This window comes from Cyrtonyx montezumae, unplaced genomic scaffold (genome assembly GCF_038088225.1).
Source record: "Cyrtonyx montezumae isolate F1298 unplaced genomic scaffold, pur_monq_1.0 scaffold_2, whole genome shotgun sequence".
NCBI lineage: Eukaryota > Metazoa > Chordata > Aves > Galliformes > Odontophoridae > Cyrtonyx > Cyrtonyx montezumae.
The window spans coordinates 5,212,680-5,235,754 of record NW_027071936.1 but is presented as its reverse complement, the minus strand read 5'-3'; the positions used below and the strand labels follow the sequence as shown (position 1 = coordinate 5,235,754).

Here is a 23,075-nt window from a genome sequence, read left to right as displayed (position 1 = left end):
TCCCCACAGCGGCTTCAGAAAACCCCGCCCCCAGCTGCTGCCGGGAGCCGGAAGTTGCGGCCGCGACCCCAGCCAGCTCCGGACGGTGGCAGCGCGCGCGCGCGCGCGGGTGGGAGGAAGCCCCGCCCCCGCAGCCTGGGGGTGGGGCTGCTGGCTGCGGAGCGGGCGCTGGGCTGGGGGCCGAGGAGCTGTGAGTGGCCTTTCCGCCACCCCGCCCCGCCGCCGCAGGAGGATGCGCCAGCGCCTCCCCGAGGAGCAGCAGGTAGGGTTGGGCTGGGCCCGAGTAGCTCGGTGCGGGGCTGCGGCGAGGGGTGGCGCCTTTCGGCGGCGCGACGTGACGCGACGCGAGAGACCGCCGCTTGCTCCCTGGCGTCGAGGCCGAGATGGCGGCTCTTCCCGCGTGAGGGATCGGCTCAGCCCTTGCTGAGTGTTGGTGCCTCTAGGAGCGAGGCGACGGCGCGGGCTCCCTCGTTTACCTCTGGAGCGGGAAGGGAGGGGTCCCCTGCTTGCTTACACGCTGTGACGCCTCCTGTCAGCCGGTTTGGGCTTTGCTGTGTGTACTGTGGTGTTTACGTAGGGCTGTTCGACTTGAAACGCCCCAGTGTCTGCTCCCGACGGAACGGGGTTAGGAGCGCTGCGCCTGAGTTGCGCGCTGTGATGGCGCCGGGCCGGCTGGGGAGGGCCCGGGCGCACCGCGGGGGCCCCGCGGTTAGCTGAGAGGAGCTGGGCTGTAGGGGAGACTGTACAGCTTGGGGCTGCTGTGTGCTTCACTGTTCGCTTCCCTGCCCGGGTAACCCGGATATGCGGAGTTGAAGGTAAAAGAAGTGTGTTCCCATTCTCACGTAACATGCACCGCTGCGAAAGTCCTTGGACAAACTCGTGCTGATGGTGGGATGTGTTCTGTGTTAAAGAATAAATTTGCTGTGTCACACTTTGAAGTACTAAACTAGGTAAATCAAGGCTATAACTGCTTGGTAAAAACGTCTCTGGTGCTCAGTTGTGTTAAGATAGGGCCTTAGAAATACTGTAGGGAAAATGAACCAAAAATATAATGGGTTTGGAATTTCTTTCCTGTTTGTACTGTGCTACCTCTGAAGTTTATGGTGCAGAGTTTGTGAAAGGAATCAAGTTCATGTGTATTTTAGGTACCACATGCATTGATGCTTGTTGCATTCAGTCCTCTCTTCTTGGTGGATCTGTAATAGATTTTATGTTCTGTATCCCTTGGCAACATAAATGCAAAGAACTGCAAGAACAGTTATTTGAATGGCAAGACACGTTGGCATGACAGATTTGAGAGCATATAGTTATCAGTGCCATTTCTCTATTTTAAGAAACTTCAGTATACTGTAATGTAAAGTGTAAATCTGTACGTTATTGGAAACTTTGCTGTGAAGTAAAACAAGCCCATGGAACAACTGGCACTATCATTTATTTCCAAGATAAAAGTCTTAGACTGGTGAACTGCTTTAAATCTGATGATTCCTTTGTTAGCAGATAGACCTAAACTTGCAGCTAAATATTCTCGGCTGTCAGGGGGGTATTTCTAGCTTTGAGAAAACTATGGCTAGTCGGGATCTCACAACTTGAAACAAAATGACTTTCCATCTGTTTGCAGTGCTTTGGAAAACGCATTACATTATGGTTAGGAAAATGAAGGTTGGGTTTTGTTTCCTTCTATTTTCTGTTGGTCCGTTGAATTCCTTGCCAAACAATAGTAGATGTTGCATGTAATGTGCATTGTAATATTTCTAATGTAAAGGTTGTAAAAGCAAAGAGACAAGTGCAAACAAGGAGATGTTAGAAAAGGAAAATGAGTGCTCACCCATCTCCAAAGGTCTAGGTTAACAGGGGAAGAACTCCAAAAAGGAGGGATATCCAGCAAGAGATCCTTCCTCAGTGACAGTCTACTCTTAAATTAGGTCTAAGAGTCCAGTCACACAGGTGAATCACCTTCACCTGTGGTCCCCAGCTGACCATATCTTTCCTTCAGGTGCTTGTTCAGTGGTTCAGGCTGTGACTCAGCAGTTCCCATACACTCCACTCCTTCACAGCATGTGTCAATGACTGAGCCAACCAGAATGTGAGCCTTGCCTAGTACAGAGACCCAGCGCATCGCAGTGTTTGTACAGTTTGCCAGTTGTGATACAGGTTGACATAATGTAAGATGATTGATCCATGGTTGATATTCATGTTCCCTCACGAACCAGTGTTCAACAGTGTTACTGGAGGCGTACAGTTGTTAGGTGCATGTCTATCTCCTATTCCACCAGTCCACGCAGGCTATAACCATGTGTTGTTCTCAGTCTCACGGTAACACTGGAGCACTTCGATGACATTTCACGAGGTGATCCTAGAGATTCCAGAAACTCACAGGGTGTAGTACAGACATTTCAAAGGTACTAAGAGGGGGAGGTGTGCCCTCCAAGGCAAAATACAGGCTGTATTCCTCTCCTGGGTCTTCGCTTGTACTGGGGCATGTCACGGCTGTCTGTACCACACCCTTCAGCCAGATATCTGTAACTGTATAACTATATCAGGCACCACAGGAGGGGGTTCTGATCTACCATAATGACATGATGAGGGTTCCTTTAGCAGTGAAGACTGGAGTGTTGACCATAATGTCAGTAGGCCACATACCTATTACTGAAGGGACTACTGAGTCTCCCACCTCCAATATTTTCCCCCAAGGTGCAAGTAGGCCACACCACTTCAGTCCTACTTGAACCTTCCAGAGCCATTCTAGTCTATGGGTACTGGGTTCTAGATTGTCAGGGGCAGGGAGCAGAAGGCTATTGTCATTACCAATTTGGGGTCTTATTTGATTGTCAGTGCCAGCAATTTGGATGGTAAGAGGGGAGGCCCATGTTGTCTGTAGCATCTTGAGGGTACTGGGTCTGCTCTCTCTAGGCCTTTCATTCAGGTTCCCACAGGGTTACGTAGAGTCTCTTTGTCCACTCCTGCAGGGACTGACAGTCTGTCCTCAGGGCAGCCTTAAAAATACCATTACAGCATTCAATAAGGCCTTCCCCTATCAGATTGTATGGCAGGTGGAATCACCACACAATGTTGTTTTCTTCTGCCCATCAGTATAGTGATACAAGTTGATATCATTAGGTCTTCTCCAGTCTACCAGGTCATGTGCTGCTGGGTTGTGACAGTATGCTGGTGAATGCACATACTCCTGTGGCATAAGTTCATAAGGTTGGAAAGGACCTACAAGATCATCTAGTCCAACCATCCTCCTATCACTATCCCTACCCAACTACTAAATCAAATCCTTTAGCACCTCATCTAAACGCTTCTTGAACAGCACTAGGGATGGTGCCTCAACCACCTCCTTAGGCAGGCCATTCCAGTGCCTGACCACTCTTTCAGAGAAAAAATGTTTCCTCAGGTCTAATCTAAATCTTCCCCGGCGCAACTTGTGGCCATTCCCTCTCGTTCTGTCGTTATTTATCAGGCAGAACCTGAAGGGTCCACTGCCTGCCTCCCCTTGTAGATGCAAACTGGTCCTGTGATTCTTCAGCCGTTGGAATACTGAAGTATGCATTTGCCAAGTCTAGGACACAATGGTAGGTTCTTATTTCCCTACTCAATGTGTCTATTAGGGAGGCAATATTGGGTATGGCTGCATGAGTAGGTAGCATAACTGTATTTAGTTCTCTGTAGTCTGCTGTCATTCTCCATGTGCATCTGACAATATGGGAGAATTATACCGGCTGCTTGCAGGCCTTATGATCCCAGTCCTAAACCCCCCCCCCCCCCCCCCCCCCGGGAATCCGTATCACTTTGTGCTAGTAATACAGCACAGCTCCAACAGGCAAATAGGGTAATGCTTTGCGTGGTCTCTCAATATCATCCTTTAGTTGTTTCCACAATTGGTGGAGGACACGATTGGAATAATGATCAATTTCAGTAAAGGCTACCCCAACGCATATGAGATCATTAAGTATTTGTTTCTGGGACACCTGTGTAGGGCCTGATTGGGGTGTCCATGGGGCAACTCTCCTGGCTAGCTCACTAAATATGAGGGTTGTAAAGGCAAAGAGACCATTGTGAACAAGGAGATGTTATAAACGGAAGGAAAATGAATGCTCACCTGTCTCCAAAGATCTGGACTCACAGGGAAGGAACTCTAAAAAGTAGAGATCTCTAAAAAGAGATCCTTCCTCAGTTGCATTCAGCCCTTAAATGATGTTTAAGCGGGTGCAGCCTGGCTCCATGCCTTCTGGTCACACAGGTAAATTGCCCTCACGTGTGCTCCCAGGGCTGACCAGATCTTTCCTTCAGATGCTCATTCAGTGGTTCAGGCTGTGACTCAGCAGTTCCCATACAGTGCTCCTATGCAGATCAAGTTTTCAGGGTAGAGACTTATAATTGTTCAGCAGTAGGAATATTTGTGACCTGGCCATAATTCAAAGGAAAAAAAGGATAATGTAAGTTCTACTGTCGAAGAAATGTGTGCCAGTTCAAGTTGTTGGAAGAGTTTCATAGCTCTCATACTCTGGGCTGCAAGTTCCTCAATTTCTTGCTTAGTTCATTAAGCAGCAGCTGTAGATACCTGCAGGGGGTCAGCAGCAACACACAAGTCTGCTTATGCACCTTCCTTGCTTATTTTCCCCAAACTCACACCTTAGCTGTACACCTGTGTGCTGTACTTTCCTTTAGCTGAGCTCCCTGCGTCAGTCTTTTCTTTACAACCTGAAAGTGCAGGTTCTCTGTTGGCCAGCTTCTAAAGCTGTTTATGTGCTAGGCCAGCTTTTCACCTGTGTTTGTGAATATGAGATATGCAGTGTTTTGTGCTTGTTTGTATTCCAGGTTTGAATAATTTCTACTAAAGGTGCTCAGAATATTAGAAAGTTGATCATTTCAAACTTTCACAGCTGTTTTAGTTGCAACTTGTTTCTGAACATTGGAAACATTTATAAAGTGATTTGTGAGAATTATTAGAAAAAAAAAGACAACATGTTTAAGTTGATGCAATTAATAGATAAATACAGGTTGTAAAAATAATGCTGTTTGATGGAACACATTTTGCTTTAAAAAGGTAGAAACTCAGAAATTCACTTAAAACTTTTTCTGAATGACTGTTCCTTCTACTCCTGTCTCCAGTTAGTGTTCTCTGCCAAATTTGTTGGCTGTTATTGCTGATTTGTCTGTAGTTCTTGATCTACTACAGCATTTCCTGTGAGGTTTCCACTATTAATTTGTCTCCTGTGTACATGTTGGAAAAAGTGTAGCTTCCCATACATTTCACACTCATTTTTCCAGTTCGTAGAAGCATAGAATCACCAAGGTTGGAAAAGAAAATATTCAATGAGATGAACTCAGTGTGCTTTTGAAACTGCTAATTTGCTTGATGTAATGCATGTTTCACTTCTGGTGATGTCAGTGCCTTTGCTGCTTCTTTTTTTTTTTCCTTTTTTTTTTTTTTTAAGATGGATATATCTCCTGTGGTTAGCTTGTGTATTTTTATTTTGAAAAGGAAAAGAAACAAGTCACCAATAATCTCTGATTTTTTATATATATGATAGTTTTATATCAGAGATTAATATCACGTGTCACTTAACAGATCTATTTTATTTTTTATCCTTTGAAGAAAGACCACGGTGATAATCAGTGATGGGCAGAAATGCTACGTTGACAGGAGTCAGATGGCTTCTGTCTAGTTAGAGCCAGGAAGAGTAGCCATCAGCTGGTCCTGCTGTTGGTGGCACCTCTTCAGTCCTTCCTCACCTCGCTTTTTCTGATTCCAGTCTCATAACCCTCATTTGTAATATTGCCTCTCTATATTGAATACTTACCATGTGATTATCTTTCTGCTGGGGTCAGTGCTCTGATTGTTTTGTGTCATGGCTCCAAAAGCCTATTCTCTGCAATGGCCTCTTAATTGCTTTCTATTAAATTTTCTTTTACTTCCTTCACTACTTGCAGGTCGTTCAGATATAAATGCATTAAACTGGAGCAAATTTATGTGGAAAGCAGACAGCTCAGATGAGCCCCTGAACTTGTGAGTCTGAGCACATAGCTGAGGGCTGTCTGGTCACTTCTCTGGAAAGGTAAAGGTGGTATAAATGACAGAACTTCAGGGAGACCTGTTATTGCGTAAAAGCTCTGCTTGATTTTTTTCTGTGCCTCTCAAATTACAGCAACACAAGTTCATGTTCAAAAGGAACAAATCTAAAAACAATCAAGAGGAAATTGCATGCTGTTGCTGTCTTTTTTCATCAAACAGATGTGGTAGCTGAAGACTAAACAGATATAATTGTGTTGTCTGCAATGGTACCTGCAGTCATAGCTCCTGTCCTTGAAAAACAGAGTGAGTTTTGCCTTTCAGTTCCCCTAACAAATATCAGTTTTACTCTAATCTGAATGTGATCACAAGGGGAACACGAGGAGTCCTTTTCTTTTCTGGACAGAGTATTTATAGTTGTTAAGTAGTGAGCCATTAGTTTAAAAACTGATACTAAATCTTGTATGTATTTTAGGCTTGCATCTCAAGTGACAATGAAGTATGTTGTATGTTTTATTTTGTTTTGTTTTTATCATGACTCAGCTAAGGATCAACAGTTGCTTGTGAAGTTTAAGCTTTTGAGTTACATTTGCTTTTTATATTTAGTTTAGGTTTGAATAAAGAGATTATATTCTATTTATTTTTTAAATAAAGCCAATATGCTAAAAGACTTTACCACTTATTTCACTGCTTATTACTGTGCTTATGCGGGAGACTTATCTTTGATACTAAAAGTGGAGATTTTTTCTAATGGATCAGTAAATGAGGTGAGGTTTAAATCTGACTTTTCAGACAGTTCAACCGTTTTGGTTTGAAAGCAACTGAAGAGTATTCATATCAGCAATTTGGTGAAAGAAGCAGTCCCTTCCAGCAGGCTGGCTTGTGTGTTTGTGCCGTTGGTAAAAATTCTTCAACTACTTTGGGTAGCCATTGCCTTAGGGGTTAAGATGCTTGGGAGTGGAGATGAGGCAATGAAATCAGTACCCTTAATGTTTTTAATCATGTGATGGGGAGCATGTGTTCAGTATTCATCTACTATATAAGCTGTCAGTTCTATGTTGTCTTTTTTTTTTTTTTTAAGCTGGGAAGATAAAAAGTGCTGCAGAACGGGTATTTGGTATTGATTCTGCTTTTGTGAAGGTCAGAAGTAGTGGTGATATTCTGTAGTGGTATGTATCATAAAAGAATAGTTTTGTCTATGTGTTTCTGCGCTTGTTCCTGCTTGCTTTCTTGCGTACAGAACACTTGGGACTGTGTCTCTTTATGCCATGAAGATGAATTTTATTGGAAGTAGGAGTGATTGGAACCACAGTGAGCTTTTTATATATGTATATTTTTGGAAATTTCTGCTTCAAGAGTGCCTACTGCATAAATTGAATTAGTTTTTAATATCTGGCCTATATCAATATATTTTTTTACTTAATTTTAATTTCATTCAACTGACTTTATGATTTATTTTCTTAAATACGACCTCTAACTTGACCAGGATCCTTTCTCACTACATGGCTGCAACAGGAGCTGTCCTGTTCCTGAGATTTATTAATTTCTTAATAATTTGGCTTATTGTATAATGGGTTTTAATTATATTATTCTTTCCTTGAGGTGTATGTATTTGTGTGTATATGTATATATGGTGTATGGGGACTGCTGTGTCATGGCCTGAACCACTGATTTGAGCACCTGGAAAAAAGACCCAGTCAGCCCTGGAAGCACAAGTGAAGGCGATTCACCTCTTAAACCTTACTTAAAGGCTGACTGCCCCTGGGGAAGGATCTTTGCTCAGAGATCCCTCCTTTGTGGAGTCTTTCTGAGAGCCTAGATTTTTGGAAATGGCTGAGCATTCTTCTTTTTGTAATGCTTTCTCACTGCTTTGGTTCTGCTGCTGTTACATTTATATAAATGTTGTATTTGAAAATCCTGGTCAGTTTATATCAAAGATCACATCTCAAGGTTTTTACCATGTAAGCCCTTCAATGTTCTCTATTTTTTTTCATCTAAAAATTGCAGCAAATGACTCCACTGTAGCTGCTATTGCATTTTCTCAACTTCAGAGCACGTTCTTATTTGTGAAGATCACATTCAGAATTTTTATTTCATCTGTTTTTGTTTTTGTCTGCATAATTTTCTCAGTAGATACTGTCCTCATGTAGGTTTTGTGGGAAGCTTTGCCTGAGTTAAGAGACCTCCCAAAAGATTAAGATGCTTTTTGTTTCCAGACCTTTAAATTACAGAAAAGTGTGTTTTTTTATGTTTATTTTTGGGGCCACAGCCTGTAGTGAAGATTAACAGTTTGTACACATTGCAAGTCAGACTTCTTACTTCTCTAACTCCATCTTCTCCAGAGATGCTTCATGACCCCAGAAATGGTTTCCTCAGCTGACTTGATTCTCTGCTTGGCCTTTTATCTGTAGGTCCTGATAGATGAGCAGGATGTTTGAGGAAAGGAAAAAGCCTGAGGTGCTGGATGGTGTAGAAAGTGGCAATAGCCTTATCTACTTTGACTACTATAGAGATGGAACTGTTGAATCATGGCCTGAACCACTGATGGATCGCCTGAGGCAAGCACTGAAGTCAGCTGCAGGTTCACAGGTGAAGGCAGTTCACCTGTGTGACTGGAAGGGGTGAAGTCTGGCTCCACCTCTCCTAGACCCCATTTAAGGGCTGTGTGGCTCAGAGCAGCCTGGTCTAGTGGCTGGCGACCCTGCACATAGCAGGGGGGTTGAAACTAGATGATCATTGTGGTCCTTTTCTACCCAGGCCATTCTATGATTCTACAAAACAGTCCTTAAGTATCTTCCTTAGGGTACTCAACTTGAATAATTATGATTTTAGAGTTCATGCTTGCTTGATGGAGAGGTCTGTCAGCAACAGGTACAATACTTCAAAAAAAGGACAGGCCTTAGTATCATGCCATGTCATGTATCTGAGGGCATGGGCGTGCTGGAGGTGCTGGTATGTGGGATGACATTTGTGTGGAGGTAATGCAGGGATTCCTTCTTAACAGTGTGCTGAATCTGGCTGTGAGAGCCTGTTGGGTTAGTTTTTCACTTTCTGGCTGATCAAGTGTTCTGTTTTACTTTAGATCAGATTGAAAGCGTTTCCTCCATTTTTGGGCAATTTAATATCAGTAATGTGCTACTTCGATGTTTCTGCAAAGTTACTAAAAAGTTGTGTCTTATTGTGAGTAACAGGTTTGTGGTAGGAGGAACTGAAGCTGTGAAGATTACATAATATTTTTTGTTTCCTCTGAGAGATTTGCAATGGTCTTTCAGTGTGGAGCAATGCGGTGAGCAGTGCAGTGAGCGGATGCACATCTACTTGCTTCAGCTGTACTGTATGTCTTCCGTTCATGACACTGCCCAACTAATAAAAGTCAGAGTGATGTTAACAGGACTTTTTGTGAGCATAATAGCAGATTAGTTGGGCTACTTGTGATGAGACTTGTTTTTGGCATGTTCTTTGTAGGTACTGTATTACTGGGAGTAGGAATTACTGCGTGTGACAAACTGTATCTATTGCTTTGTTGCAAGTATAGATTCTGAATAAATTATAAATCATGACTTGATGCATTTATTGAAAAAATGAGATGTTTCCATTTCTTCCAGGTATTAAGTAGTTGCATTTTTTTAAATAGGATATGCTTCATCATATGATTGTGTGAAATTTTCTTGGCTGTCAGATAGGAACTTTTCTCAGTGTCTGTAAAACAGCATATTAAGAAGAGTCTTCACATGAATAGTAATTAAGATGTTTTTGTAGGAAAAATGTGTTTTAAATTATAAGTATTCTATTATGTAAGGGAATTAGAATGGACAAACTGAAGGGTTTTGTCTTGCCCAATAGTAGATCTCCAGGGAAGCATTTGTAGGATGAATACCCTGAATGAACAGTACCCACACAATATAACAAAGATGGACAGTATATTTTTATTTTATATTTCTTTAGGTAAGGCAGGGCCAACCCAGTGGAGCTCAAACGTATGCAATGCACTTTAGTGATTAGAAGGGATGGAGCCAAGATCCACCCTTCCCAGACTTCATTTAAGGGTTGGCGTGTAGGTGAGGGCATCTTTTGCTGGAGATCCCTGCCTACCTGCTGCCTTCTAAAGTTCTCATTTGCCGTAGTCAAAGACTTTGCCACCCCTCTATTATCACGGTGCTTTCCATCCCATAATAGCATTACAGCCTGCCTGTGGAAGCCTAGTGCATTTAATCCTCTGTATTACTTATTACCAAATGTGCAAATCATTGAGTTGCTGGCATCTCATTGTATACGAAGGTATGTGCCTATCAGTTGTAGAAGCTTTATGTGGATGTGCAGATTATGAATCGCTGTTCCTTTTAATATTTTTCCTTTTCCTTGTGGGAAAAAAAAAAGTGAACAGTTGTTTGTGGGGCTTGGAGTACTTGGAGTGAAACAGGTGGCAGACTGAGGAGACATAGCAGAAAGATTAAAGAAATCTATTTTGAACCTGAGCATTGAATAGATTTTGTACTAGCACCATGGAGTGATGTAGTGCACATCTGTGTGGAGCATGCGTGTTTCAGCCACACTTACTGAAAGTGAAATATGTGATATCGTTAAACAAAGGAGAGCCCAAGAAAAGGGATAAAGAAGCATCATCCAGTTAAATGTCAGAAAAGTTTGTATAAAATGCTCATATAATGCTATGTTTCTGTAACTTTAAATAGTGTGATCTTAGTATGTAATCCTTTATTTATTTATTTATTTTGCATTTTCAAGCATAAATAACGTGTTTTCTTTACATAGGTTATAAAGCAGCTAAATGGAGTCTGAGCAACTGTTTCATAGAGGCTGCTATCGAAACAGTTACAACAGTATAACTAGTGCAAGCAGTGATGAGGAGCTTTTAGATGGAGTGGGTGTAATTATGGACTTTCAGACCTCTGAAGATGACAATCTCTTGGATGGTGATGCATCAATTGGTAAGTTAATCTTAATTTCGTCTTAAAGGTAGTTATTAGTTGTGTGTGGACTTCTGTTTTTACATAAACAAAACCAACTCTTTCATAACTGCTTAAAATTTCTTTTTGATCTGTCCTTCAAAAGGATGCTTTGAAGTTGGAAGTTGTTCAGAATTGTCCTGTTCTTGCCCGACAGTTGTCTTACATCAGAAATTCCATATAATACAGATATTCTGGCAAATGAGAAACTCCTTGTCAAGTAGGGGAAAGGTGACTTAGCTCGATGAGGATTCTGAAGTGTTACTGTCTTCAGTATTTCTTTTTGCATAGAAATCAACAGATAAATCTGTTTCTGCTTGATTCACCTTCGTATCTGCTAAACAGAGCAAAAAACTATAAGCAGAGGTGTTAGGAGCAGTGCAAAACACTGAGTGAGGCTTTGACTTGGTGAAAAGTTCCAGAGAGAAGAGTATTGACAAAAGCATTGAAGTTGTATGAAGAGGAATGAACTGGGAAGCTTTATTTTTTTTTCTTTCAAATGAATTAGTTACTGGAGGGAAAGCTTTAACATTCTCCTAGTAATGATGGAAGAATATGAAGGAGGGAAAGGAAGTTAATTTCTGATAATCTTTGATAAATAAATTTAGTTAAATATATGCTCTTGTCATTCCCTTTTTTTTTAATGTAAAATCTAGCTCAGCTTCTTGAGTTTTATCACCTTTTCTTCTCCCATAAATACTGTTACTTCACTGCTCTGCGTGCACTTCCCTCTTTGCTATACTTAGCACTTAGATGTTGCCGTTATACTTGATAGTTGTTATAATGTCGCAATCATCTTTCTCACCTGTCCTCTTTATATGATATGTAATCAGGAATGTCTTGAATGTACAATTATTTAACTTGTATACTGATGCAGTATCTAAAGGCCTGATACCCTCTGTATTCATAAAAATTTCTTCCACTGAATTACTTGGAAAACACAAGCATTAGGAAGTCGAGTGATAGTTACAAGTGAATAGTTGTGCACTGCATATGTCTTCCTTAGTAGTGTGAGTGCCTTGCTTATTTAATATTTCTATACAGGAAGTCTGAAACTACTATGGTTATTATTTATATGAATCCTTTATAATTTCAAATTTTAACAAGAAATGCAGTTTGCAGTAGAATGAATAGTTTCAGAGACAATGTTCTGTCCCTTACTTGTTGTGAAATTATGTCCATAAATTGAGATAGGTAGATGAGGTAATAGTTTCGTTTGCATTAAAAAAAGCAATGTTAATTGTTATGTATTCTAGCAGTTCCTATCTTATTGTGATACTGAAATGTGCACTGGAATGTAAATGTTAATGTATTTTCATGACTGGAAATTTTTTTTTTTTTGCTAATGGTATATCTGCTTGACACTCAACAAGATGTTTTAATAGTAATAAGCACTATACCTAAATGAATGGTGATTTATCTTTATTTGTGCATGGAAAATATTTTCTAGTGAGTAAAACATAGTAAAACAGTGTAGCATTATATCAGAATCTGTTGTAAATTTTCTTTTCGAGGGCTTAAGAACATACTTCCAAGAAGAGCATTAAGTAAATGCAGGAAATGAATACTTGTGATTCTCATTCCTTAGGTTTCTAAACATGTAAGATGTTTCCTCTGTGTGTTGTTAGTTCAGCAAATCACATTGACAAGACCAAACAAGCACTTCTGTGATGGACCATCTGCCCTTTTTTTTTCCCTGTGGTTCTTCATTACTGACTTCAACAGCAACTGTTTTTTTGTGTTTTTTTTTTTTTTATTTGTAAGTTCCTTTAATCTTCCTGTTATTAATGTACGTTTGTTCTGTTGACTCTAAGTACAGATTAATTCACCATGCAGGGACTAGCTTGTTATGGTAACTGGAACATCCCATGCTTCTCAGCACTGCAAACCTCGCAGAGCTATGTGCATGTACAGCCCTTGGGTCTAGTGCTGTATTTTAGCTGAAGAACCCTGCCAAAATCCTCAGCTCTGTTTGGATGTGTATTTTGATTATTCATTAAGTCTGTAGGTCTTAAAGAATTTGTGTGCCTGGTTTCTTTGCAACTTGTAGAACATGGCATTAATGTTTCTCTACTTAAAATGATTGTGTATTAATATAGATAAATTAGTGGCTGATGAACTTAGAGTACTGGCTTATAATTATCCCGTCTGAAAAAGTTATCATGGACAATGAAGTGTTTATCATAATTTTACAGTTAATATAATAAAATACAAAAGTACAGATTTTAAAAAGCAAGTTTGTGCAACAAGAGGAAAATGCTGGACTAAGTTTCATTTTTCACCTAGTACATTTTGACAGAGGAGAAGCTAACAATGAGGATTTTGTAAATTAATTGTAGTCTTCTCCTTCCTTGTTCAGAGGGTAGTAAGTTAATGAAATGAGCTCCTCCAGTAGGCTTGGTAGGTCCTTCAGCTATCAGGGTGGTGATTCAATAAAGCCTGCTCAGTACTGCCATTCATATTTACAGTCACACTTAACTGGACTAAGCCACTGAGGCTATCTAGTCAATGGTGAATATGCTTTCTGTTGAAGGCTTATTTGTGTGGAAATGAGATGATATCAGGAAAAAATACTAATGAGTATTCTACTTGTTTCATGTGAGAAATTAATATGCTATATAGGCCTAAACATGTGAACATGAGCTGGAAGTAGTCTTCAGAAAAGCTTTACTCTTAAACTTGTACGTGTCCTTATTAATATTTAGTTGACCAGATTTGCCTTTCTGACTAGTGTCACTTCTAATTTTCGGTTTGAATGGTTTTATGTAGCTGTGTGTGGGAGATTGACTGCTGGTGTTTTACAACAATCTTGTTTTGCTTCACACCATCTGAAGGTATGCGTGTTAACTGTCCTTTGCTGTGGCACCCGAGAAGAATACAGAAGTTGGCAAGGCAGGAGGCTTGGAATTCAATGATCATAAAGGCCCCTGCCAACCAAGTCTTATGAGGAGCGGCTGAGGGAGCTGGGATTGTTTAGTCTGGAGAAGAGGAGGCTCAGAGGAGACCTTATTGCACTCTACCACTTCCTGAAGGGGGGTTGTGGTGAGGAGGGGGTGGGCCTCTTCTCCCTGATAAATAATGACAGGACGAGAGGGAATGGCCACAAGTTGCGCCGGGGAAGATTTAGATTAGACCTGAGGAAACATTTTTTTTCTGAAAGAGTGGTCAGGCACTGGAATGGCCTGCCTAGGGAGGTAGTTGAGGCACCATCCCTAGCGCTGTTCAAGAAGCGTTTAGATGAGGTGCTAAAGGATTTGATTTAGTAGTTGGGTAGGGATAGTGATAGGAGGATGGTTGGACTAGATGATCCTTTCCAACCTTATGAACCTATGAACCTAAGCCATTCTGTGCAGTATTACTGTACATGTCAATGTGTATAGTGATCATATCATAATTATATGCATAGTTTATTGTACGCCTGTTACATTTCCATAAATTTCAGATTTAGCAGCATGTTATGGAGGAAAAAAAAGGAGGCATAGTGGAATGTTTATATAATGTTTAGTTAAAAAACATTACACCGGTGTAGTTCAGTATTTTCCATCCTTTTACGTGGGGGGAAAAATACTGTTTCTAAGCAGAAGTGAGATTTCCAGAACAAAAATGTTCTACCAGTTTTGACTGGGCAATAGATTAGGAAATGAAATGTTTTTTCTCATAGCATAGGTTTCCCTTGCCTTTCTCTAAAATCTGGGAGAAACTCAACTCTTGGCCACAGGCTGGGCTGTTATTAGGTTTTTTTGTTTGTTTGTTTTCCTTTTATGACTCTGGTTTCAACAACCAGTGAGGTGAAGCTAAGCGGCTTCTATGGTTTTACTCAGAATTGAGATTTATTTATATGATGTAAGAGAAGACTGTCAATTTTAACTATTGTTGAAGTGTAAGGCAAATTCTGCTGGAAGGTGGATTTTTGTAATGTTGTCAGACTACAGTTTTTTCAAGACTGAAATCAGATGATTACGTGCACTTAAAATGATTAACAAACAAGTGATCTTGCTGGTATTTACATCTCTAGGTACTTCAATCTGTCCATGAGAGTCTGTGTCCTGGGTGAGCTTGGAGCTCTTTTCAGTAACTGTGATGCTTCTTGCTTCTGTTGAAGAAAGAACTGAGTTGCTTATAATGTGACTTCAGTGTGAAGACAGTTTACAGTCTAGCATATGGTGTTAACTTGAAATTGGCAATAGTTAACCTTAATATGACAACCTGTAAACTGCTAATTCAAAAGCCGCTGCTAGGGTTGCTGGTATCTGCTTGCAGCAATAGTAACGTCACTGCGAAGAAGAATATGCCAGCAGATAATGATGCTAAAATCTGCAGATACCCTAAACTGTCCTTACGTATGAACTGGAGTCCTTCTCCTAAAGTAAGATGAAAGACCAAGCCACACAGTTTTTAGCCTCATGAAGGAGCAGTAACCAGTCACACTAAAATATGGCATAGTCAACTAACCTAGTCATTATTTGAGGAACAGAATTTTCAGCAAGTGCAGTTTGTTCTGTATAAAAAGAAATTGTCACATAAGAGGTTAAATGTTCAAGAAACGTTTAGAGATCATTTACTTTTCCAACAATGCATGAATGTGTATGCTTTTTTTCTACTTGGCAGTCACCAAACAAAACAGTTGACGGGAAGATTCTTGGGTTAATTAGAAAATGGGATAAGGGAAGGGGGGAAATAATTATTGGATCTGTGAGTTGTAGGTATTTGAAGTATATTTTCATCTTACCTGTTTGTTGTCATGGTGACTATCCTCAATTCAAATGCTGTGCTGTGCAGTTATCCATAAGGTTTTTGATTATGGAATATGGTGTATACTGTGATCTGTTACTTTTTCAACATGATTATTGTACAAAATGAGAATTCACTTCATCCTTTTCTAGTAAAAACAACCTGTAGTAGTTTTTGTGTTAGTCTGTGCTTCCACTGTGAGAAGCACGAGTCCTTAAATAAGTAAGGAACGTGTTTTGTTTTACTACTGGTTTAATGATCTTTTATTGATTCATTTCACTATTGCATTGTTCTCTCAAATCAGTTAAAGGATGTAGATATGGTTTTAACCAAGTCAGTGTCAGACAGTCCTACATAGGAGAATATCTGTGCTTACTAGCCCTTTAATAACTTAAAGGTTTTCATACGCATGGATAGTGCAGAGATGTGCCACTCCTGGAAGGGAATATCTGTGTATCTCTGATATACAGGAGCAGCTATACTGGGTCAAACCACAGGCTGACCTAGCTTAGCATCATGTCTCTGACAGTGGTCCAAAGTACTTGAGGAGGAGCTAGAACAGAGTGTGTGAGTGATTGTCCCTCTCTCTGAGTACGTTTTACAGCTGTCCTGTTTGAAGGCCTTTCTATACCTAGTGGTGGTTTCTAGGATCTTTCTTCCTCTGGACTTTTTTTTTTTTTTTGCAAAGTAGTTCTTCAGCATGCACACTATCCTTTGATGAGTTCCAACATCTCATATAGAAAACCATCACCTTTTCTTTATTTTGAGTGTAAATCTAGATGTAAGTGTAAATCTAGATGTAAATCTACTGCTGAGAACAGCTGTAATGGAGTAAGCATTAGCATGGGCTGGCACGCAGACTTCATTGCTCACCCTTGGACAGCCTAAATACTGAAACTATTCTTTTTGTTGATAGTTGCAGCTGTGGAAAATCTTTCTACTGAGACGTAGGGTTTTTAAGGGATATTATGAAGCTTACTGAAGTGAAACTGATGTTGATATAAAGAAAAGTTTGGTATGAAACTAGAACAAGGTGACCTGAAACCGGGATGCTTTGATCGTCTTGCTAAATACTTGCACTGTGTTAAGGGTTATTACCTGTTGCAGGGATTAGCACATGGATGGCATAGTGCTGTCACTGTGATAGGTGGTTGTCCTCCTCTCTCTTTTAAGAGGAAAGAGAGGAGAGAATCATGAATTAAAGCCTTAATGCTTCCCACCAAAAAGAACCACATTAGAGCGGTCATATAATTGAAGCAAAGCAGTGCATTTATCACCTCTGAAATATCCAAACCAATTGTAGCTTATGTTTTTCCTCTCTATGTACAATGTATACTTGTTATGAAAAATTTGTCATCCTTGCTTTCTCTTTGTAGTGCACATGATCCTCCAATGCTGTAGTTCTTATTAGAGCAGATGGTTAAAAATAGAATGAAAATGTTTTCCAATGCTACTTTCTTCCCTCTTATCTCTTAATAAGTTAAGTATTTTTGGTTTGCTTAGCTAAATCTTGCAGCTTTCTCAAACTTCGAATCAATTTTATTGCCTTTTTCTGAACCTTTTCCAATATCTTTAAGGAAGGGATCAGAACTTCAAGGAGCATTTGGAAGATAGAGATGTTGTAGAAATAGAGTAGATTATCTTCACTTTTATTCTGACTACTGCTGGGTGTTGAGTTCATAATTTCATGAAATTCAAATATGCCTGGCATAGTATAGTATTTTTTTTAAAAAACAAAACTGGTGTTGATACTGCATCTGTGTTCATGCAGCTTATGTATGTTTGGAGAACATTTAAAATACATGAAGGAAGCAACTTAATCTTAGATATGCAGAAAACAGCATGCTTTTATTTCAAAATACTTCTGGCACGATTAGTACAGTAAAACTAGATAATTTTTACTGGTAATGTAATATCAATCTAAAAACAACAACAAACAAGCACAGTCTCATGGCTGATAGCTCAATATAGTCTTGTCAGAAGGCTTTTCTTCCACAGCCACTGTGGCATAGACCAAGAACAGTGTGATGGACAAACCTGGGAAGAATTGTTGAAGAAACCTGAAGAGAATAGTCTTGTATTTTGGGTGAAGATGTAGTCTTCAGGGATCAAAGGTTTATTTTTTGTATGTTTTATTTTTGGTCTTCTGTGTTAATGCTGTACCATGTCTTCATTATTTGCCCTTTTTAAATTCTGTTTTTCTTCTACCTTTACGTTTTGCCTGGCAACAGGGAGCCTTTGCTCATGTTTCCCTGTCACACGGTGAAGTTCAGCTATCCTAAAAGGAGAGTCAGTCTCAGAATTCATTACACAATGTTCTTGTGGCTGAATGACCTGTTTTACTGCATTCCTTGCTAGTTGGGTTTGACTTCAATTATCTTTTGTGTCTGGACAGTGACAAAAAGCACCACTGGAAGTAATGCCATGTTGTAAAAGCATAATTCAGGAATCTGTGATTGGCCAATGAAGAAGCTTGTTAGACTTGACCTGGAATAAAGTGTTCCCTGCTGGATGAAAAGATTGTAAGCAAAACTAGCTAACAAATTTGTAGGACAAATAATTATAAAAAAATGAAAGGCAAATTAAGACGAGCTATTTTCTTTCTGTATATTAAAATGTAAATAGAATAAAACCTGGAATGTATTAACATTAACCATGTTCCTCTGGGCTTCCATGACTCCTGTTTTGTGGAAGCCCCAATCTGCCTTTAAGAATGTAGCAGCATATGTTATAAATTTGTTTGCATTTGGCTTACCTTTGGTCTTGAATTTCCTGTCCTGCTTTGTCTGTCTCGTTGAGTCTTTTGATGAGGTGGCAAAGGAAACAGTAACAGTCTTGTGTGTTAAGGCTGGATACAGAGCTGGGGAGCCTTTTGTTAATACTGTTGTGATTGAGCACTGGTTTTATAATATAAGTAAGTTTTAGTCTCAGTAATCTGAAAAACACAAAAAATACTGCGTCTGATTTTAAAGTATGTGACTGAACCTTTTTTTTTTATTACTTGTGATTGTACCTTTAAGTTATTTTACCCTGGACCCGTCTGGGAGCTGAGAGAATTCTGCTTGTCCTTCTTGTATTGTCTTTAGTTTTCCTCCTGGTTTTCTCTTGCTATCCTTGTGTGACCCAGATAAGAAAGCTTAATGATTTTGTACAGAATAAACACAGACTCAGGGGGCTCCAGGATCATTACACTGAGACAAGTTGAGTAAAAGGAGATGTCAAGATGGTGGAGTGATTTGATTTGGGCTGATTTGGTCACATGGATTGAGAAAAGGGTGAAAGAGAAAATTAGAAATAAGGCAGGAGAATAAGGTAGGGGGGAAAAGGAATGGTAAGAAAAGAAATGGGGAACAGTAGTTTGGGATACTCGGTGTCTTTAGGTTATAAGTGGATGCTTTCATACGTGGCTATGAACTGAGGGTGTATATGGATTAAATTAATTTCAAAATTGTTGGAAGCATAGCTGTTTTGCAAGATAGCTCTTGTAGTGTTTTCAAGATAACATTATCTTTTAGCTGCTGAAGGAGAAGCTTTTGTTTTGGGTAGTAGGAAAGAAGATGACAGCAGAGTCACCAAAATCTTTTTCATCTGTCACACTGACATTAGTAATTATCTGACACATTTTTGGAACCTCTTGTTATTTAAGATCAACATCATCAGTCTTACACTGACCTGATTTTAATTTTCGTTACCTGATGCAATGAAATTATGTCCTCTGATCAGAATAAATCACATAATAGAGGGAACAAAAATGTTTAGTTTATATGTAGCAAGGTGTTTGGCTGACTCAGCTTAATTTTTAATATGATCGGGTGGAGTAGCACTTCACAATTAAGATTCTCTGTCCGGCCTTAGCTAAGCAGACCTTTGCACCTCCGTAATAATTCCCTTCTTTCTGTCAGTCTTGGTCCATCAGCTGAAAATACCTTTTCTTGGGTCAATCTGATCTGGCTAACCTCTAACTTGTTCATATATATATTCAGGTCTTGTATCTTATATGTATTTTCCTCTGTCTTCTTAAGAGGAAAGAAGATAAAGTGTGGAGGAATATTAAGGCAATTTTCTTTATTCTTGGTGTATTTTAAAGGCATGTCATCCTAAATGTGCTGTGATATTTACAGAACAGTGAATACTTGAAGCTCTTATCTGCAAAGGTTGATGCATCCAAGTGATGTTCAACAATGTGTGCCAGTTGAGAACAGTAGAATGACTCATGTATGAAGCTATTAGGACAAGGAGGATTTCTGGGATGGAGACCTTAGTGTATAATTATTGTGATGAAATCTGTTTGAAGAAAGCTACCGTATAAACCTGCTGCTTTAGGTACCAGATATGCCCTTTGAAGGGGTCTCAGACACTGAAAATAAGGCTATTGTAAAACTAAATGTAAGCTTTGCAATAAGTGCTCCTAATGTTGTGTACTCCAAAATACTTAGTTATTGAAATGGAGTCTGTAATTACCTGCAATTCTGGATTTTGTTGGACTTACAGAAATAACTGATGCACTTTTTCAAACTGGGTAGAGAAAGAATATTTTGGAAGTATTCAGTTGGTATAGTCTTAACAGAAGTGGGGGGGAGGAAAGACTCTCTTACTTAAATCAGGGTAATTTGAATAATATCTTTTTTCTTTCTGTGCTTTGTTGTTTAAAAAAAAAATAATGAAAAGCGTTGTTACTGTGTTGTAGGGAATGAAATAACACCTGCACTGGTAGTGGTTATAAACAGTGAAAATGCAGGCTTCTGGTAACAGAAGGGAAAATGACTGTTATGCTTTAGCACTATACAGTGAACTGTGTTTGGCAGCCTATCTACAAGCAGTGACCTTGAAAGAGCTATTGCAAGTTAATCAGTAGGGTCTAAAAATTTATGAAGCACAAAGTTGCATCAGTTTTATGTTGAAGACTTTGTCATTATTTTCCCTCACATCTGAAGTTTATCAGACACAACTTCTAGCTGGTTGCATCCTCTGTCTTTTCCAATTCGGTCTGGATTTTAGGCTTCTGTAGAAATACTGCCTGTGTCTCAGGGCAGTGAACAAGTTTAGGTTAACAGGCTGGCCACTGCTCTGCTGAGTTCATTCTTGTTGTCGTTTCAGAGGCCTTCAGAAGCAGTCTCCTAAACTAACAGTGATCTTCCAGGCTCTTTGTAACCCTTATTTCATATTTTATCCAATTTGAAGTTGAATTTTTAGTGTTGTCTAGTGCAATCAACTTACCATAAATGCACTAACAATTCAATCTGTAAGGATTCTTCATTCAGATTACAAAAACTGTTGCCATATTTTTCCTGCTGTAACTTTTTCTTTAGAGCTTTATAATAGGATTGCTGAATCTTTCTAGTTACAGTTGAGATACGAAACTGGGAATGTGCAGATTGCTTGTACTTCTTTTAAGTCAAAGTTGTGTGGATAATTCAGGGTTGAGAGGTGCTTTTACTCTGAAAAAATCTGGGCATCTTATGTGGTTATCAGTTGATCATCACTTCCTCACTGTAGATCTTGTCACGTTACTCTTTGAAACCAAGTCCTTAAATATTTGCTTTGAATACCAGGGGAACAGAAGCAATGTATTTAATGAACAATGAAAGAAAATTAAATGGTGTTTGTTGTGATATGAAAAATAGCTTAGCCATTGTGTAGTTGATTAAAGATGCTGTGCTTTAAGGTACGTATTTTTTTGCTTGCAGTGCTTGGGTTCTGCCAGGCTGTGACAGTGATGGTGTTTTGTGGGTGTCACATGGATGCCTGGGTTAGCACACGTGGGTTGGTACCAGTCTAGTGCCTGGGATTTTTATGGGACTTGGAGCACTTTGTCATTGCGTAGCATAATACAGCTTGAACGTGGACTTTAGTTAGTTATAATGCTCGTGGTTTTTGTGTGTGATTCTTTAGCCTTTGAACTTTTTAACATGAACGTGGATGTTACTCTGATGTAATACCTGAACAGTCGTCAAAGCATTCACAGAGGCCAGGCAGTTCTTGCTGGGTGATCTGGCTTTGATGTTTTGCTCTTGTGATAAAGCCTGAAGCTGTGTTTCCTCAGGGTTCTTCGTTCTCAAGTATGAAGGCTGTCAGTAGAAATAACGGGGACAGGCTTCCCCTCCCCCAGCGGTAACGCATCGACTTCGATCTTTTATGTCCTTTCAGAATGACCTATGATGACAACTGCTTAACTGTTCAAAGAAGACCCCGCTGGAGCGGCTGCGGGAAGCCGGACGGGATGAGCCGAGGAGCCGCGTGCCGGCTCCTGCGTGCGTGCCCCCAGCTGCCGGCCCGGACACACCGGGCTCGGCGCCGCGCGGCTCGAGGGACCGGGGCGCGCGCTGCCCGTTCGGTGCTCCTTCCGAGCGGCGGGAAAGCGTCCCGCCGGGCCACGGCACCTGCGGGTCCAGGCAACGGGCGGCGGCGGCTGCGGCGCCTCCCGCTGACGTCAGACGGGCGGGACAGGGCCGACCGCTGCGCCGAGGTGGCGGTGAGTAGGCTGGGCCCGGCCGACATGGCAGCCGGGCTGCGCTGAGAGCTGAGGCCGCCCCTCCGTCGGCGCGCGGGAGCCGCTCCTAGTCTCTATGGATGCCTCTTCCGATCCGTACTTGCCCTACGATGGCGGAGGAGACGGCATTCCGCTCCGGGAGCTGCATAAAAGAGGTGCGGGGGGGGGAGGGGGATTGCGGCGGGTTCCGGTCGCGGCCGGCGGCTGCTGCGAGGGGGGGCAGTCGGGTCCGGTAGGCACAGCGTCCACCGCTCGGCCCAGCCCGGCCCTTCTCCGCGCTGGTTAGCGGAGCTGTGGCTGCGACTGCCCGCATCAGCGGGAGCGCATTCAGTCATCTGTCTCGGGCCCTCTGTAACCGAAATGGGGTGCTTGTGTCTGGCTCTGAAATCGCTCTACGTGCTTTCAGGCTCGGCTCATTGGATGCGTCTGTGACAACGTGAAAAGAAAGCTTGCACGGGTAGCAGGATGTCAGTTGAGGTGGTGGTATTGAGCTCTTACAGAACCGGAGCTTGTGGCGGTTCTTGTTGCTTGTTAACCAGGAAGCAGGTTAACAACAAATCAGTGTTAGCAGTGTCGAGAGAAATCCTCTTGTGAGCTTGCCTTTTGTTTCTTACAGCACGTTTCAAGCAGAATACGTTTCATAAATACTTGGTTTTCTTATGGTGAGAGGCAGCAGTGTCTTCAAATTCTATTGAATTCTTTTGTCTCCTTTTTTAGCTGGACTTGACAGCTAAGCCATTCTGTTTAAGAAAAATGTTTCTCGCTTTAGCTTTGTTTAAATTGGCTAATCCAAAATAAGAAAGTTATCAACATTGATGTCTGCTGGTAGTGGTGTTATAGAGGAGGTCAGCTGAAAACTAAGACATGTTTCACA

General features: G+C 40.8%; 1 protein-coding gene across 9 annotated transcripts in view; it reads left to right on the top strand.

Moving 5' to 3' along the window:
• Positions 1-161: 161 nt before the first annotated feature.
• Positions 162-23,075, top strand: part of CLCN3 (chloride voltage-gated channel 3) — a 52,852-nt gene continuing 29,938 nt past the window's right edge. For 2 of the 9 annotated variants that reach the window (XM_065736282.1, XM_065736278.1), the window contains exon 1: positions 22,197-22,356. In XM_065736282.1, the coding sequence (XP_065592354.1) occupies positions 22,278-22,356 (79 nt within the window). In that variant the 5' untranslated portion in view covers positions 22,197-22,277. Of the gene's footprint in view, positions 263-501; positions 951-7,166; positions 7,186-9,990; positions 10,295-10,786; positions 10,963-13,749; positions 13,815-22,196; positions 22,357-23,075 lie in introns of those variants that run through there. The other 7 variants (XM_065736283.1, XM_065736274.1, XM_065736279.1 and 4 more) reach the window with 7 other exon arrangements.